The 18,198-nt window shown below is 46.1% G+C and overlaps 1 protein-coding gene across 4 annotated transcripts in view; it reads right to left on the bottom strand.

Annotated features, from left to right (window-relative positions):
* Positions 1-4,726: 4,726 nt before the first annotated feature.
* The window catches only part of ppp1r12c (protein phosphatase 1 regulatory subunit 12C), a 42,077-nt gene continuing 28,605 nt past the window's right edge, over positions 4,727-18,198 (bottom strand). For all 4 annotated transcript variants that reach the window (XM_033013445.1, XM_033013447.1, XM_033013446.1 and 1 more), the window contains 9 exons: positions 17,996-18,139; positions 16,930-17,047; positions 16,349-16,482; positions 14,092-14,138; positions 12,971-13,076; positions 12,091-12,195; positions 11,020-11,067; positions 9,640-9,690; positions 4,727-6,672 (listed from right to left, as the gene is read on the bottom strand). In XM_033013445.1, the coding sequence (XP_032869336.1) occupies positions 6,586-6,672; positions 9,640-9,690; positions 11,020-11,067; positions 12,091-12,195; positions 12,971-13,076; positions 14,092-14,138; positions 16,349-16,482; positions 16,930-17,047; positions 17,996-18,139 (840 nt within the window). In that variant the 3' untranslated portion in view covers positions 4,727-6,585. The remainder of the gene's footprint in view (positions 6,673-9,639; positions 9,691-11,019; positions 11,068-12,090; positions 12,196-12,970; positions 13,077-14,091; positions 14,139-16,348; positions 16,483-16,929; positions 17,048-17,995; positions 18,140-18,198) is intronic.

Genomic DNA, 18,198 nt, shown 5'->3' with positions numbered 1-18,198 from the left:
ACCGCGGCCCGGGGTGGTTTAGTTGATGAGCAATTTGGCATCAGGCTAATGAAAGAAGTATGAGCTGAAAGAACATCTTCCAGGTCTTTGTTCATGGAGGTGTGAAGCATGGAATCCGGCCCTTCGGCCCACCTTGATCATGCTGTGCAAGTTGTGATACTGGGCTAGTCCCACTAGTTAGCCCCTATGCTTCTAAACCTTTCCTATCCCATATAGGAGGGCTTTACAGGGCTACAGGCCAAATCCAGTCAAAAGGGTAATATGTCAATAGTGCATATATAGGCATATTGTTTGCTGATGGAATCAGTGTGTGGAAACAGGGCTTTCAACTCAACCTGTTTATGCCGATCAGGGTGCTCCATCTAAGCTAGATCCCTCTAAACCTTCCTTGTCCTTGTACATATGCAAGTGTCTTTTAAATGGTGTTGTGGCACCTGCCTCAGCTACATTCTCTGGCAGCTCGTCCCAGACACTCACCATCCTCTGTGTGGAAAAGGTTGCCCCTTGGGTTACTATTAAATCTTTCCCTTCTCGCCTTAAACTTATGTCCTCTGCTTCTCGATTCCCCTACCTTAGGAGACATTGTGCATTCACCCGATCTATTCCCTTCATGATTTTATACACCTTTATAAGATCACCCCTCATCCTCCTGCGCTCCAAGGAATAAAGTCCTAGCCAGCCCAACCTCTCCTTCAAGATCCTGGCAACCATCCTCGTAAATGGATTAAATAATGCAATCACACGTCCAAATTAAAAATGCAATTGAGTTTAATAAACATGAATGCTGCTGGTTAATTACACATATAAGTTATACAAGGCATCAACAGCATCTTCTTGTGCTTAAAACTGTGCAGCTTTGCTGCCGTAACAAGTACTTTGTGTAAGAGTCTTGTGTATTGCACATTTGCAAGAATGCATATTTTGTATTTTATAAAAAGATTCCATATACATATATTCAGATCACCACTCATGGAACAATACTCAAACACCACACAGCATCCCACAGCTGTTTAGATAGAGTCTTGCAAAAAAAAAAAAAACACTGCTTCAAATTCTGGCTGTAGGCAAGACATTTAAAGTAAAACATTTAGTTTTTAACTGACAGAACAAGGCAATGACATGACTAAGATTCTTGATGGCCAACAATTACATTATACTTCACATTATAGATTTATATATATACCCTACCCCCCCCATCAATACAAGTCTTTGTCAATGGCTCTGTGGCTAAGGAGCTTGAGTTCAGGCAACTTCTGCTCAACACCTCAAAAATGTTCTCCACACAAAGAGCATCACTGAATACATTGAGATGCAGAGCAGGAAGAGCAACCCGTTGTCCTGGAATGATGAGTTACAGACTGGATTGAGTGTGGAGAATTATGTGTCTGTATTTGGCAACACTGGGAATCAATGGCACATTTGCAACATGGTGTGTGAAAGGACAGCACTGCAGGTGATTCCTCCAACGTTCAGGTCCTGAGTGGGAGTTTATTTTATCACATTAGGTACCCAAGGCACTGGGATTATACAAATCCCCTCGGGAATAAGTTTACAGTTCCACGGAAAAGTTTCCTGCAATATTTCAGGAGTAGTGGTTTAAATGGCATTTCTACGATTTGCACCGTTGGGGTTTTTTTTTTATTAAGTAAAAAATAAACGTTTTAAACATTTTGCATTAAACGGCTTCAGTCTTTTCAGAACACTTTAATATAAAAAATTATGAAAAGATGTAGTCCTTGGCTGGCAACATTCTGTAGCCGTGTTCTGAGTGAGATGCAGCTCTGGCAATGGAAAATACTACACCGAGCAGATAGATATTTACTGTGTGTGCAATTTGTGGCAATGGATTGGGAGGTGGGATCTCTCAAGATACACTCATGCCTCTTGCAATGTCAGGTTCTCTTGGGCAGCTTACATCCCAGCGGTATGAATATTAACTTCTCTAACTTCAATTAACCCTTGCTTTCCCTCTCTCTTCATCTCTCCCCTCTCGTTCTCAGACCAGTCTGACTGTCCTCCTGATTATATTTTATCTATGTACGCTTCGTTGTCAGCTTCCCCTAGCTAACAATGATCTATTCTATATTTTCCTTGACCTTCGTCCTCTTTGATGTCTCATTTTCACACCTTACCCTTCCTTATCTCTGTCTCCCTCTCCCCTGACTCTCAGTCTGAAGAAGGGTCTCGACCCGAAACCTCGCCCATTCCTTCTATCCAGAGATGCCGCCTGTCCTGCTGAGTTACTCCAGCTTTTTGTGTCTATCAGGGGGAATATAATCTGTACAAATTGCAGCTGGTCAGTATCTTGTTCATTTGAGCAATTGTGTTTTTTAACGGTACATACATCAGCCTCTGCCACCTTTAGGAAGGTTATATCTCAGGACAATTGTTTGAAGAACACAACAGTTCCCTCACCATCCTGGCTGAATTTTCACGATGGGAGAGGGGCTTTGCACCAAATATTCACAGCAACCAGCCTGGCTCTCCAGCGTGAAGAGAAGAGGCTTTGAGGATGCAGGTGCAAACATTTAGCATTTTAAGGCATTAAGAGGAACCAAATGGAAGGCGAGGGATATCTACAAGTGCTCAACCAGTTTTGCAACTAAACCTCCCTAGGAACATACAGATCAAGCGAGGGTGCATTAGGTTGTCCACGGTGCTGATACTCTGCCTCTCACCTCTCCCTCACCTCAGTCAGGGCCCTGGTTATGGACACGGCAACAACACTTTGCAAACCATTCTCACCCACATATCCTGCAGGCAAAGAGCACCAAACAGCAACTAAGAACACCAACCCTGGCATTGTGGAGCATATTCCCAGTAACAGGGAGACGCTACTATTAACAGATTGCGAATGCTGAAATGAAAGTGAGAAAGTCCAGCACCGAGCATGAATTATCTTAAGAGTAAATTACATTTGTTTCATATGAAAGTGGCGCTTGCACAGATCCAGATTGCAAACACTGACCGGCTGTGGGGATGTAAGCGCTGGAATTGGTACAGGCCATCTCGCAATTACACCAGCTGGGAGAAGCAACAACAGTTTATACCACAGCAGCATGGAAGAAGCATAGATATATCATCCTGAGGGAAAGGACAGGAGGTTTAGCACTGGCATTGATGTGTGTGTCACTGCTTGTCCACTAGATGGCCCTGGTGCTCCAGTGGGCATCCCACCCTCCGCTTGTCTCTGTCCATTGCAAACTAGCACAGGAACACACTACAGCACATAGCAGCTGAATATATGCTAACCTCACAGCTCAACGCTAGCCTTGAGAATGGGACAGACGTGCTGGTGGATGGGGAGGAACTGTAGATGCTGCTTTAAACCGTAGACACTGTGCTGGAGTAACTCAGCGGGACAGGCAGCATCTCTGGAGAGTAGGAATGGGTGATGTCTCGGGTCAAGACCCTTCTTAAGCCTCGACCTGAAAAGTCACCCATTCCTTCTCTCCAGAGATGCTGCCTGCTGGCGTATGGGTGGGATACCATGGCTGGTGGGTTAGGGCCTGACCTCCAGTCTGCCATGCCAAATGTCCACTGCCCACAATTAACGGCCCTCAGCTCAACGAACAATCGACATGAACCTTGAACGGTGCTCAATGTAATGGGCAGGACACACACTCACCCTGATGTTTTCACATGAGAAGGAGCGGACTGACAACTTCACAATCATCTTCAGGTGGACATAAAGGTCACCTCATTGCAACAAACCCACCCACACCTCCAGCCCCACTCCGGCCGTTCACGTTGCTGATGACCATTGCTTTTTTATGCAGACTACAATGTGCCAGCTCGCATATCGTTAACCCTGTCGGTTTCTGTGCGATTGTTGTCCTATGAGCTGCTTCAGCTGTTCAAGGACCCGACAGCCCAATTTACTTAAAACATTTTATTTTTTAAACTTCAGTAATCTTTTTGCAATTAAAAATCCTAGACATTCGAAAACTTAGTTTTAAACTTGTAGTAGACTGTAGATCTGTGGTACACAGAGTCACAAACAAGGCACTGCTGGTGAGCATACAAAATAACCCGGAGCTCCAACTGCTAATGTCACAATGACCATTAAAGTATTACATTCAAGTTGGCAAACAATGATTCAAGTGAAAACAGAGTCTATATAAATCTCAAAATGTGATGTACACAAGGGATTACATCCCAGCCTTTGGTACAATGTCGAACTCTTTGCCACAGATGGCTGTGGAGGCCAAGTCAATGGAAAATGTTAAGGCAGAGATATGGATTCTTGATTAGTACAGGTGTCAAGGGTTATGGTGAGAAGGCAGGAGAATGGGGTGAAGAGGGAGTGATCAGCTATGATTGAATGGCAGAGTGGACTCGATGGGCCGAATGGCCTAATTCTATTATAACCTGTGAACATGGTGGTATCTAGTGAGCAAGCCAAGATCTCCACCTGCCTAGTCTGCTGGGGGGGAGGGAGAGTAGCTTCAGAGCACAGGAAAAGTTCAGCAAACTATTTGTCCAAAACACAACTTTGCTTCCAGAAACTGAGACCAATTTAACAGGAGAATTAGTCGACTAAAGGCAAGCTAAGCCCAGGGAAACAATGTCATGTTCCCAACTTTAATAATGGTTTCATTAATCAGGAGTGCCTCACTTGAGAATATACAGGAGGCAAAATGAAAACAGTAGAGGTTAAAAGCAAAGTTTCGGGGTGAAAGAGTCCTTACATTCATTGTCCCAGACAACATCGCCCTAACTTTCATTCTTCTGAATTCACAATAGGGACAGAAATTAAATCAAAGAATCAGAAGACACTGGGTGCCAGCAGGCTAATTCTTTAAATAAAAATGATACTGAAAGGTGACATTCACTTGCAGGGTGGGTTTATGGAGTCGGGACTCGAAATTCTCTCTCTACACATATTTTCATCATCTTTAGCTCAGAGTTCCAGCATCTGCAGGATTTGTGATTTGGAAACTTGCCCCAAATATCAGGACAAATGAGTGCTCATGTTTCTGTTTGCTGCCCAATCACCTTCCCCGTTTGCTGCCTGTATCACACGCACACAGGACGTAATGCGGGCTCAAAGTGTTCAGCCAACAGTGGCCACACCTAGCCTGCACCTTGATCTACAACCACTTTATGGCTAAAGTTTGCAGGCCTTGGATTTTAAACTCATCAGCAAACAAAAAAAGCTGCTGTTGGAACAAGGAATCAGTCAGCATCCTGCCAATCTCTTTTGTACTCGAAACTCATTACTTGCTGAAATAACACCCATATGTGTTATGGGGATAACACCATTTCAGTAAAATAGGGACATATTTTAAAAAATTCAGGTCATTGTCATTACTTGCAAGCACTGAAAATCATTGAGCATTGAGATGTGGAAACAAGGAACTGCAGATGCTGGCTTACAATAAAGGACACAAAGTGCTGGAGTAACTCAGCAGATCAGGCAGCATCTCTGGAGATGTGTCGGATTGGGACCCATCTTCAGACTGAAGGATCGCAACCCAAAATGCCACCTATCCTTGTTCTCCAGAGATGTTGCACGACCTGCTGAGTTACACCAGTACTCGGTGTCCAGTATTGATTGGGTTCCAAGCCGATCAAAGTGTATCAGAAGGAAAAGTCTCCTGGGTTTAGCTCAATACCACGATGATAGATGTTTCTGCCACTGAGACTAGAGGCCGGGAGAACCTTCAAGGAGCAGAGTCGTGGACCTTCCACGTTAATCAGTGCATGCTGTTTTCAGAGCCAACTCGTTGTCCCAAGGACATACATCTACATCACAATACAGACGCACGCCACTGCAATCTTTGAATAGAAGCAAGGAGCTGAATGAGCCTTCAAACTGGAGGGCAAACGGACTTGAACTAAACCAATCCACATTTTCTCCCCTGATGTCACACAGACAGACTATCCTAAACAAGGACCATGTTATTAGGATTTGACATTTCGTTCTGTTCTGGCCCAAACAACCTTAAATCGGAAAATGTCCCCAGTTTAAAATTGAAATTGTTAACATTCACAGTAACCTCTCAGTTTTAATACTGCATTTATATCTTTAAAAAGTCTGCACACAGACGTCTTTTTTTTTTACATTCTGTACAGCGATTGTTAATAGAATTGCAACTTAGGAATGTTTAAGAGGATATAAAGATTGCGAGGGAAGTTTGTGGATTGGAGGGAGTGGTGGGGGAGGGGTGGGGGCAGTGGTGAGCTCCAAATGCCCACAGTCCTGTAATGAAAGGAGAGAGGACCACATACCCTGGCTGACCAGTACATGGTGGAACAATTACAATTTACAAAAGAAAAAAACCACAAATATAATTTCTGGACGTACGTAGGTCCGATAAAGAAATCACACACAAAGTGGGTGTGAAATGAAGTAACAGGGGACAGAAGGGTGGAGCTCTCACTGTTTTACATACATCTTGTTCACCTGTTTGTCTGACCCCCCGCTGTTCCTTCTGCTTGTCATTCCCCCACCAACAGTAACCCACATTTGCTGTGGACAAGTACTTGGCATCGAGCACACTGCCCTTTGAAGCAGACCTGCAGTCAGCTGCAGTAACTGGGCTGGCATCCTCCTTCTCACCGCCGCTACTTCCCACCGGTCTACTTGGACAGCCGGCTGATGACGCGGATCAGTGCGGCGTTCTCATCCTTCAGCCTCTGGTTGTCCACCTTCAGGTCTGTCAAGATCTATGGGCACGCGCAGAGAAAACACAACGGAGTTTTGCACTGTTTCACAGCATTTGACAGCACTGGGCCTCCTCTCGCTGGAGTTTAGAAGGTGGAGGAGGACCTCATTGAATAATGAATGGCATAGATAGAGTGGATTCATAGAAACATAGAAATTAGGTGCAGGAGTAGGCCATTCGGCCCTTCGAGCCTGCACCGCCATTCAATATGATCATGGCTGATCATCCAACTCAGTATCCCGTACCTGCCTTCTCTCCATACCCTCTGATCCCCTTAGCCACAAGGGCCACATCTAACTCCCTCTTAAATATAGCCAATGAACTGGCCTCGACTACCCTCTGTGGCAGAGAGTTCCAGAGATTCACCACTCTCTGTGTGAAAAAAGTTCTTCTCATCTCGGTTTTAAAGGATTTCTCCCTTATCCTTAAGCTGTGACCCCTTGTCCTGGACTTCCCCAACATCGGGAGCAATCTTCCTGCATCTAGCCTGTCCAACCCCTTAAGAATTTTATAAGTTTCTATAAGATCCCCTCTCAATCTCCTAAATTCTAGAGAGTATAAACCAAGTCTATCCAGTCTTTCTTCATAAGACAGTCCTGACATCCCAGGAATCAGTCTGGTGAACCTTCTCTGCACTCCCTCTAGGGCAATAATGTCCTTCCTCAGATTTGGAGACCAAAACTGTACGCAATACTCCAGGTGTGGTCTCACCAAGACCCTGTACAACTGCAGTAGAACCTCCCTGCTCCTATACTTCAATAGATAAGGTTCAATTGTTGGGTATTAATGGTGGAGTAGCAAGATGGATTCAACAGTGGCTGAATGGGAGATGCCAGAGAGTAATGGTGGATGGCTGTTTGTCAGGTTGGAGGCCGGTGACTAGTGGGGTGCCACAGGGATCTGTGTTGGGTCCACTGTTGTTTGTCATGTACATCAATGATCCGGATGATGGTGTGGTAAATTGGATTAGTAAGTATGCAGATGATACAAAGATAGGTGGTGTTGTGGATAATGAAGTAGATTTTCAAAGTCTACAGAGAGATTTATGCCAGTTGGAAGAGTGGGCTGAAATTATGGCAGATGGAGTTTAATGCTAATAAGTGTGAGGTGCTACATCTTGGCAGGACAAATCAAAATAGGGCGTACATGGTAAATGGTAGGGAATTGAGGAATGCAGTTGAACAGAGGGATCTAGGAATAACTGTGCACAGTTCCCTGAAGGTGGAATCTCATGTAGATAGGGTGGTAAAGAAAGCTTTTGGTGTGCTGGCCTTTATAAATCAGAGCATTGAGTATAGAAGTTGGGATGTAATGTTAAAATTGTACAAGGCATTGGTGAGGCCAATTCTGGAGTATGGTGTACAATTTTGGTCGCCTAATTATAGGAAGGATGTCAACAAAATAGAGAGAGTACAGAGGAGATTTACTAGAATGTTGCCTAGGTTTCAGCAACTAAGTTACAGAGAAAGGTTGAACAAGTTAGGTCTTTATTCTTTGGAGCGCAGAAGGTTAAGGGGGGACTTGATAGAGGTCTTTAAAATGATGAGAGGGATAGACAGAGTTGACGTGGATAAGCTTTTCCCACTGAGAGTAGGGAAGATTCAAACAAGAGGACATGACTTGAGAATTAAGGGACAGAAGTTTAGGGGTAACATGAGGGGGAATTTCTTTACTCAGAGAGTGGTAGCTGTGTGGAATGAGCTTCCAGTGAAGGTGGTGGAGGCAGGTTCGATTTTATCATTTAAAAATAAATTGGATAGTTATATGGACGGGAAAGGAATGGAGGGTTATGGTCTGAGTGCAGGTAGATGGGACTAGGGGAGAATACGTGTTCGGCACGGACTAGAAGGGCCGAGATGGCCTGTTTCTGTGCTGTAATTGTTATATGGTTATATATGGATGAGGAGAGGATGTTTCCACTGGTGGGAGAGTCTAGGACTAGAGGTCACAGCCTCAGAATTAAAGGGTGTTCTTTTAGAAAGAAGGTGAGGAGGAGCTTCTTTAGTCAGAGGGTAGTTAATCTGTGGAATTCATTGCCACAGAGGGCTGTGGAGGCCAAGTCAGTGGATATTTTTACGGCAGAGATAGACAAATTCTTGATTAGAACGGGTGTCAATGGTTATGGGGAGAAGGCAGGAAAATGGGATTAGGAGGCAGAGATCAGCCATGATTGAATGGCGGAGTGGACTCGATGGGCCGACTGGCCTAATTCTACTCCTATAACATGTGAACTATTCTGGTTACCTAGTGTTGCTGATTATCAACTTATGGTATGATTGATAATGGTGTACGTGTCTGTGTGTTGTTGCATCACGAGGCTGCTAAACTGCAGCCAGCTTTCTCTGTCCGCCGTATCCTACCTGATCTCCCGGTTGCTATGCACTTTACTCCCTCTCCCATTCCCACACTGACCTTTCTGTCCTGGGCCTCCTCCACTGTCAGAGTGAGGCCCCACGCATCAATTAGTTTAATCCTCATCAATTAGTTTAAAATAAAGATTCACAGAAGTCATCTAAAATTCCTCATTTCCTTTAGTGCAGTCATAGTCACACAGCCTAGATACAGGCCCTTCGGCCCAACTTGCCCATGCTGACCAACATGTCCCAGCTACACTAGTCCCACCTGTCTGCATCCCTCTAAACCTGTCCTATCCATGTACCCGTTTAAATCTTTCTTAAACAATGGGATAATCCCAGCTTAAACTACATCCTCCGGCAGCTCGTTCCATACACCCACCACCCATTGCGTAAAAAAGTTACCCCTCAGGTTCCGATTAAATCTTTCCCTCCTCTCCTAAACCTATGTCCTCTGGTTCTCAATTCACCTACCCTGGGCAAGAGACTCTGTGCATCTACCCGATCTAATCCTCCACCTTGTGCTTTAAGTAACCATATTACTGAGAACTGTGTCTACTTCAACACCCAGAACAACTATGCTGCTATGAATCGGTCTTCATCCATTTAGTTACCTTTAGCCTCTCCTCCAGTTCAGCTGTCCTTCTTTCAAACGCCCTTCGTTCCTGTTTTATAAAGACAGACACTGATCATTGAGGGTATAATATTTTGCCCACTGGTAAATAATGCTAACCAAATTAAATGACCACCCTGTCCCATAGCCGTCAGAAGACAATGATCATTTGAGTCACTGTGCGGATATCTGCTCCTTCAAAGAGCAGCTTGCAATGTGCTTCCCACACATTTTACCCAGCATGCCAATTTTATTTTAGATCCTCCAGAAATACAACTACGTTTCAAAGAATCATCCAGCACAGACACGAGCCCTTCGGCCCATCATGTCCATGTTGACCACTCCAGCACAGACACGGGCCCTTCAGCCCATCATGTCCATGTGGACCACTCCAGCATACCATTAATCAGCACACAGTATATGAGCAAAACACCAAGTCCTGGAGGAACTCATTGGGTCAGGCAGCATCTGAGGTGGGAATGGACATACAACCGTCCAAGTTGCGATCCTTCTGAAGTGGGGTCCTGACCCAAAAGGGCATCAGTCCACCCCCCCCTCCCCCTCCACAGATGCTGCCTGGCCCACCCAGTTCCTCCAGCACATTTACATTTGCCCAACATCCAGCATCTACAGTTTCTTGCATCTCCAGACAACCCAATGGTTTGTAAGTGTTAGCTAAGTTAATATTTTAAGTTTTACTAATAATGGGGCAAAAATAATCACTTTTCACCATCTAATGGAATATACTAAAGAGCAGCAATTTTACACGGCCACTTTGGAGAGGTGTTAAAAATATATATTTATTCATAGTTACACTTTCTAGAATAGTGTGTTTTGTAGGGTGTATATACAAAATGTGTAAGAAGGAACTGCAGATGCTGGTTTACACCGAAGATAAGACACAAAATGCTGGAGTAACTCAGAGGGTCAGGCAGCATCTCTGGAGACAAAGAATGGGTGACATTTCAGGTTGGGATCCTTTATCAGACTGAGAGTCAAAGAGGGGAAAACTAGAGGTGTGGAAAGGTATAGGACAGATGAGAGCCTGCATCGTTGATTCAGGAACGGTGGAGCCCACAATGGTCCATTGTTGGCTGGGGACGAGATGATAACAAAGGAACACCAACAGTGAAATTAGCAGGAGGACTAGGATGGGGGGAGAGATGGAGAGAGAGGGGATGCAAAGGTTACTTGAAGTTAGAGAAATCAATATTCATGCCGCTGTGTTGTAAACTGCCCAAGGGGAGTTTAAGGTGCCTGGCCCACTGAGTTACTCCAGCATGTCTATGTTTTCAGTGTCAGTTTTCCTCGCATTTTGTGGAAACGACATGATAAATTGCCACACCAACATTGACACGGGAAGTTGAGTTTGAGGACTTACAAATCTCTCCAGCTCCAGCCGTGCAGGCTGGTCTCCACGTTGCTGCCTCTAAACATGGACACAATGAAAACACCCGTCAGAAACAAACCAGACAGCAGTACACACGACGGGCAGCACGTGCCGCAGCGCTACAGTTGCTGCCTTACAGCGCCAGAGACCCGGGTTCCATCCCGACTACGGGCACTGTCTGTACGGAGTTTGTACATTCTCCCCGTGATCTGTGTGGGTTTTCTCTTGAGATCTTCGATTTCCTCCCACACTCCAAGACGTGCAGGTTTGTAGGTTAATTGGCTTATGTGTGGGAATTGCTGGTCGGTGTGAACTCGGCGGGCCAAGGGGCCCATATCTCTAAACTAAACACTGCTCGGCACGTCCCCAACACAGAGGTTGTGCTACACCCCACACAGATTGTCGTTGCACAAGCAGCTACAACGTACATCTCTACACGGGGTAGGTAGTTGAGGGAGGATGAAGAGAGGAAGAGGGGTGGTTTTGGTTCGTGACCTAAAATTGGAGGATTCATTGTTCATATCGTAGATACAAAAAGCTGGAGTAACTCAGTGGATCAGGCAGCATTTCTGGAGAGAAGGAATGGGTGAGGTTTCAGGTCGAGACCCTTCCTCTCTCGCTCACTCATTGTTCACTATGTTGTGAACTACCCACGTGGAATATGAGCTACTGTTGCTCCAGCTTGTGTGGCCTCATTCTGGCAATGGAGGAGGCCCAGGACAGAATGGAAAGGGGAGTTAAAGTGAATAGCAACCGGGAGATCCAGCAGGCCTCAGTGTTTGGCGAAACGGTGACAAGGTCTAAGCCTGATCGCGCTGACAGGGAACACCAGATGCAGTACATGTTAGAGGGGAAGCACATGAACCTCTGTCTCATCCTGTGAAACAGCGAGGCAGATTTAAAGTGAGCATTCAAGACCACCGCTGGAGTGATGTGTTGTGTTTTGTTGGGCCATTGTACAAGTTATGTTTGTGACCAAACAGCAGAGAGGCGGGTAACTAACATGCACACCAACGACTGGGACCACGGCAGTAACGGCAGTGGGGCCAGCAACATTCTTACCTTCATCACCCTCTCCAGCTCACGGTTGGCCTGTGAGAGGTAATACTGTGCATCTCGTAGCTGCTCCTTGAGCCTGACATTCTCCGACAACACCATCTCGTACATCTAAATGGAGCAACAGTACACAACATCTCATGTGGTGCGCCAGTTTAGCAGGCAGTGTAACCCCGCAAGCCCTTGCATTCGTACAGCACCCTATCGCAACAACGCATCCATGGATTAGTTCAAATATATCTACTCATTACATTTAGTGACTTTTAAGGTGCTAATGCACAGGCAATTGTAATAACAAACGTCCAAACATCAAAAACACCCATAATACGCAGTTTTGTTTGATGTAGATGATTAAGGAGGAAACGAGCATGAAACTTGGTGGTGGGTCTTTAACGAGCAGCTCATGGGGGAACTGATCTCACCTTTAAGACGTCAACTGTTAGTGTGCTGGGAAGTGACCAAGGCTGCACATCACAGCCTGCACGGAGGCATGAAATGTTGCCCCTCTGACCCAGTGACGGGGAACACCCACAAATATCCAGTGCATGCAGTTAGCGAGCTCAGTTTGAATGCTCTTGGTTTGGTTACTGTGGCTTCACCAGTCCCAGTGAAACTCCAGGCACAGTGGGTGCTGTCTGTACGGAGTTTGCACGTTTTCCCCGTGACCTGCATGGGTTTTCTCCGAGATCTTCGATTTCCTCCCACACTTCAAAGACATACAGGTTTGTAGGTTAATTGGCCTGGCAAATGTAAAAATTGTCCCTAGTGTGTGTAGGATTGCGTTAGTGTTGGCGTAGGATAGCTGGTTGTCGCGGACCCAGTGGGCCGATTTCCGCGCTGTATCTCTAAACTAAACTCAGTCAGTAACAATGATGTACATGCTTACCTTCCTGAAGTCCCCATTACTGTCTGCTCTGGCCCCTGTACTGTGCAGGGAATGAATCCCGACTCTGCTCTCAATCCAATCACCCATCTGGTCAGCTGGAAGCGAGCTACACTTGGCATCAAGCAGAGAGAAGATTTAGTTTATTGTCACATGTACCGAGGTACAGTGAAAAGCTTTTGTTACATGCTATCCAGTCAGCGGAAAGACAATACATGATTAGGGTTGGGATTATTGGAGTTTCCACTGACAGCGGCCCCACAGGTGAGAGGGGAACACACCACTTATAGCAGCATCACAGTACATCCGAGCGCAGGACTCAAGAACTTCAGAAAACCCAGATAAACACATCCAGCATAATAACTCCCAAATAATTCAGCTATACAATTCTAGCTTCATCATTTTATACAATTCTCCAACATTATCATTTAATGTTTGCTCATTCAAGTTTAGTGCAAGACTGCAACAATACTGTCACCATTGCAATGAAATGTGAAAGAACCATAACTCTGGTCAGGTCATGCAGGAGCCAGTAGCTGCTGTCTCTACCACAGCTTGGAGTGGTGTTCAGCAGCTCGGCTAAGTGAATGTCAGAGGGTGGACGGGAAAACCACAGAGGCACGGGGCTGCAGCGAGACCACGGTGGGGACAGGACAGGTCAGAGTCATACAGTGATACCGTATGGAAACAGGCCCTTCGGCCCAACGCCCACACCAGCCAACATGTCCCATGTACACTAGTCCCACCTGCCTGCATTTGCCCCATATCCCTCCAAACCTGTCCTATCCATGTACCTGTCTAACTGTTTCATTAACGTTGGGATAGTACCTGCCTCAACAACCTCCTCTGGCAGCTTGTTCCAAGCACCCTTTCTGTGAAAAAGTTACCCCTCAGATTCCTATTAAATCTTTTCTCCTTCACCTTAAACCGATGTCCTGTGGTCCATCTGTGCGAGTACCCGATCTACTCTCTCATAGTTTTACACAGGTGCTGGCAGGAGAAGGGGGCGAGCAGGGTAAAGGCACAGGAACTGCAATCTTCACAGCAGTCAGGAAGTTACTCATTTAGATTGGCGTGAAGAATACAGAGGTTGATACAAATGCAATCATGATAAACGCTCTTGCCTGTGTGTTGGGGTATCCAAGCTGTTCATCTGCTCCGTGCCATCCTCCTGAAACACAGCAACACAGAAAACAGGTTCAACAAACCCAACATTGAATTCTCCAATTTCAAATAACCTCTCCAATTTTTGTCTACGTTCACTTTACCCATGTCCCTCGCGGTCTTGTACCTCAATAAGGTCACCCCTCAGCCTCCTACGCTCCAAAAAATATAACTCCCAAGGGATTAGCTGTCTGCAGCAGGTGGTCTATTATTTTAAACAGTGACCCTTGGAACTAGTCTCCTGTCCACAACCAGCCTCTCCAGACCACTCAGGTTGACCTGTGACAACCAAGTCATCTCTCGTTCTCCAGCCCAGCCTATCTAAACTTCCCTCATAATATAACCTGCCTATTCCAGATATTAATCCCATCATCTTTTTCTGAACTGCTTCCAACGTTCTTGACAATTAACGATGCATTTGGAAAACCAACAATCGAGATAAAGGCTTCAAATTACATCACGTTACGCAATACAATCTGAAAGCATGGAAGATGACAAGTAAAGGAATGAGGAACCTCGTGGCAAATGATACAAGATCTCTCCTCTGCCAAGTACTCTGTTACTAAACGTTACATGAAGAATTACACAGAACAGAGGCGACAATCTAACACAGTTGTGCTAGTGATAGGAGTCACTCTTAACAAGCAGGGATTTGTTCATCCCTGTAATTCAATCCACCATTTTCCTAGAATCAAGCATCATTTGCAAATACCTGAAGCGGCCACAGCACTAGCAAACTGAATTAGGCTCTCAGGAAAAAAGTAACAATGCAAATTATACCGCAGAAAACACAAAGCCAGTGTTGAACCTGGGTTTCCTGCACTGTGAGGCAGCATGTCTACACTCCCTGCTACCAAAGAAAACAGACCATTGCCCAGTGAGGTGACTGTTCTTAGCCCAACGTACAAAATAAACTATTAGCGTCTGGTTTAGTTTAGTTTAGAGTTACAGCGCAGAATCAGGCCCTTCGGCCCAGAGTCCACACCGACCAGTGATCTCTGCACACTAACACTATCCTACACACATTATGGTAATTTTACATTTACACCAAGCCAATTAACATACAAACTTCTACGTCTTTGGAGTGTGGGAGGAAACTGGAGCACCTGGAGAAAACTCACGCAGCTCACGGGGAGAACGTGCAAACTCCATACAGACAGCACTCATAGTCAGGATGGAACCCAGGTCTCTGGCACTGTGAGGCAGCAACTCTACTGTTGCACCACCCTGCCGCCCTTATGTGCCGACCATACCGTCTAGTACATTAAACAAAGCTTCCTTGGATCAACCTCAGCCCCAATGGTACAAGGACACTGTTCCATCACACCAAGGTTTCACGGTCAGTTTATTGTCACATGTACCAGTTAAGGTACCGTGAAATAGGAGTTACCAGAGTTCACCATTCAGTGAGTACAAGTCAGGGCAAGTGCAGGATCTGCAGCAGCAAAGTATTTCAGCAGATTCCAGTCGCCTGAACACGCTGGATGATGAAATCTCAGGGCAACTGGCCCAGGAAAGTGTGGCTCGGCAGTTACGATTCACACCTGGAGAAGTGGTCAACTGGAGAGGATGGGCCTGCTGGGTCATGTAGTGGCTAGAGAAACATGTGCTGTACAGCTCCTGTGTAAAGCTGCTCACACCAGGAAACACAACCTCTCAGATTGCTTCCACTGGGCAGAGAGGGCTGCAAATCCCATACCTAGACAATTCACAATGACGTACATCGTAGAGAATGGGAACATTACAGTTCTGGAGGGACTGCCCTGCACAGGCGACTCAGGGCCTCCCTAACATCTGGTGCCCAGGTCACACCACCCATTCATTCAGCCCCTGTCAGATGGGTAGTGTATTCTGTAAACATACAGAATAGTGAAAGGCTTGGATAGAGTAGGTGTGGAGAGGAAGTTTCCACTAGTGGGAGAGTCTAGGAACAGAGGTCACAGCCTCAGAATTAAAGGACGTCCCTTTAGGAAGGAGATGAGGAATTTCTTTAGTCAGAGGGTGGTGAATCTGTGGAATTATTTGCACCAGACGGCTGTGGAGGCCAAGTCAGTGGATATTTTTAAGGCAGAGATAGATTCTTGATTAGTACGGGTGTCAGAGGTTATGGGGAGAAGGCAGGAGAATGGGGTTAGAAGGGAGAGATAGATCAGCCTGGTGAAGTAGACTTGATGGGCCGAATGGCCATATGAGCATATACACAGGACTCCAGCTCACCTCCTCTGTGGAATCTGCCTTGCCGGTAAACCTGCGCTCTTTCCTGGCTTTCCGCCGGTCTCGCACAGACAGCCGGTTCCGACTGTTGTAGTCCGCGTCTCCCTCTTCCCGTCTGTCACTTTCCAACTCCGCGCCTGTAAGCAAAAGGAATTCCTCCGTTCACAGTAACTGCCCTCACACAAAGCAAATCTTCAACTAGAGAAACAGCATGGAAACAGGTCCTTCGGCCCACCCAGTCCACACCGACCAGCGATCACCCAATCACACTCATCATATGTTATCCCACATTACAATCCACTCCCTACACACAAGAGGCAACTTACAGAGGGCCTATCCATGTACCCTCATGCCTGCCCTATCCATGTACCCTCATGCCTGCCCTATCCATGTATCCATAATCTGGGGAAAAGTTTCTGCAGTCAACATTATCCACCCCCCTCAATTATATATACCCCAATCATGTTCCCCTCTCTGCTCCACAGAAAGCAGAGCCAGCCTCTCCAGATAATTGTCATGCTCCATCCCAGGCAAGACCCTGTCATCCCCTAAATAAATAACTTTGTGATGTTATTTCAGATTACCTGTATCGGCGTCCTGAAATGAAACTGTCGGAGTAGAATGTCTGGAGTGTGTAGGAGCAAGCGCCGAGCCAGAGTTACCAACGCCCGTGGTGACGGGTCTCAGCCGACTGGCCGCATCCTGTGGAGGCAGAACGCACACGCACGCACAGACATAAAACACAGACATATACACTTTGTTTAGTCCGAGACTTAGTAGCAAAGAAATAATAAAAGCTCATTAGTGTAGGAAGGAACTGCACATGCTGGTTTAAACCAAAGATAGGCATTAAATGCTGGAGTAACACAGTGGGACAGGCAGCATCACTGGATGGAAGGAATGGATGACATTTCGGGTCGAGACCCTTCTTCAGACTCCGAGTTACTCCGGCATTTTGTAGCTATTTGAGAATAAATAGTTACTATGCCTGAAAAGTTGAGCAAGAATCACTGACTGGATTTGAATACTCTGCTCTGGAAAACATGCCACAGCATGCTACTGGACGTGAGCTTCCCCACTTAGACTGGTAACGCTGGTGAGACAGCAACGTTGATTTTACTCTAAGCAAATACTCCAATCTGGACTCAACCCCAGACCTGAACAGCAGGGTCTAAAGCTACCACCTGGGTAGACTCCATCCTTGGGGAGACTTTTTCAGACATTTAAAAAAAAAAAATCAACTGCACATTTACAGCTCAAACTTGCAGGCAAGAAAATTCTATAATCTAGAAACAGAACCAGAAGTCGGCAATTCAAGCAGCACCTGTGGAGGTAGGTGCTGCAATTTGACACCTTGGGTGGAGAGCCTGCATCAGGACCGTGCGGAGGGGGGGGGGGGGAACGGGACAGACTGGTGGTGGTCAGCTGTAGGACGGGGAAAGGGTGGTGGACACAGGCTGGTAGGTAATGGGTGGAGTCAGATGGGGAGGTGGATGATGGGCAGATGGAACCGGGGGGGGGGGGGGGGGGGGGGGGGGGGGGGGGGGGGGGAGTAAAGGAAAAATAAAACTAGGTGGCTGGGCGAGTGGATGTGGGCAACTGGGAATTGGGAAATTGAGAGTTCACACCACTGGATTGTAAGCTACACACCTTGTCCTCACTCAATGAACTCCTTTCCTTCTTGCCCTCGTTCTCCTTCACTTCTTCTCTCCTTTCCAGTTGCTCTTGGGTTTTCTTCTCAGTAGAAATACCAAGGGTCTTCTCAGCCTCCTTTAGATCTGTCAGTGTGACCCCCTGCAGACAAAAGCACACAGACATTGAGAATAAATGTTTCTTTCCTGAAATACCCACAT

The sequence above is a fragment of the Amblyraja radiata genome, chromosome 38, assembly GCF_010909765.2.
Source record: "Amblyraja radiata isolate CabotCenter1 chromosome 38, sAmbRad1.1.pri, whole genome shotgun sequence".
Taxonomy (NCBI): domain Eukaryota; kingdom Metazoa; phylum Chordata; class Chondrichthyes; order Rajiformes; family Rajidae; genus Amblyraja; species Amblyraja radiata.
Note: the sequence above shows the minus strand (reverse complement) of the source record. Positions and strands in the feature narration are given on the sequence as shown.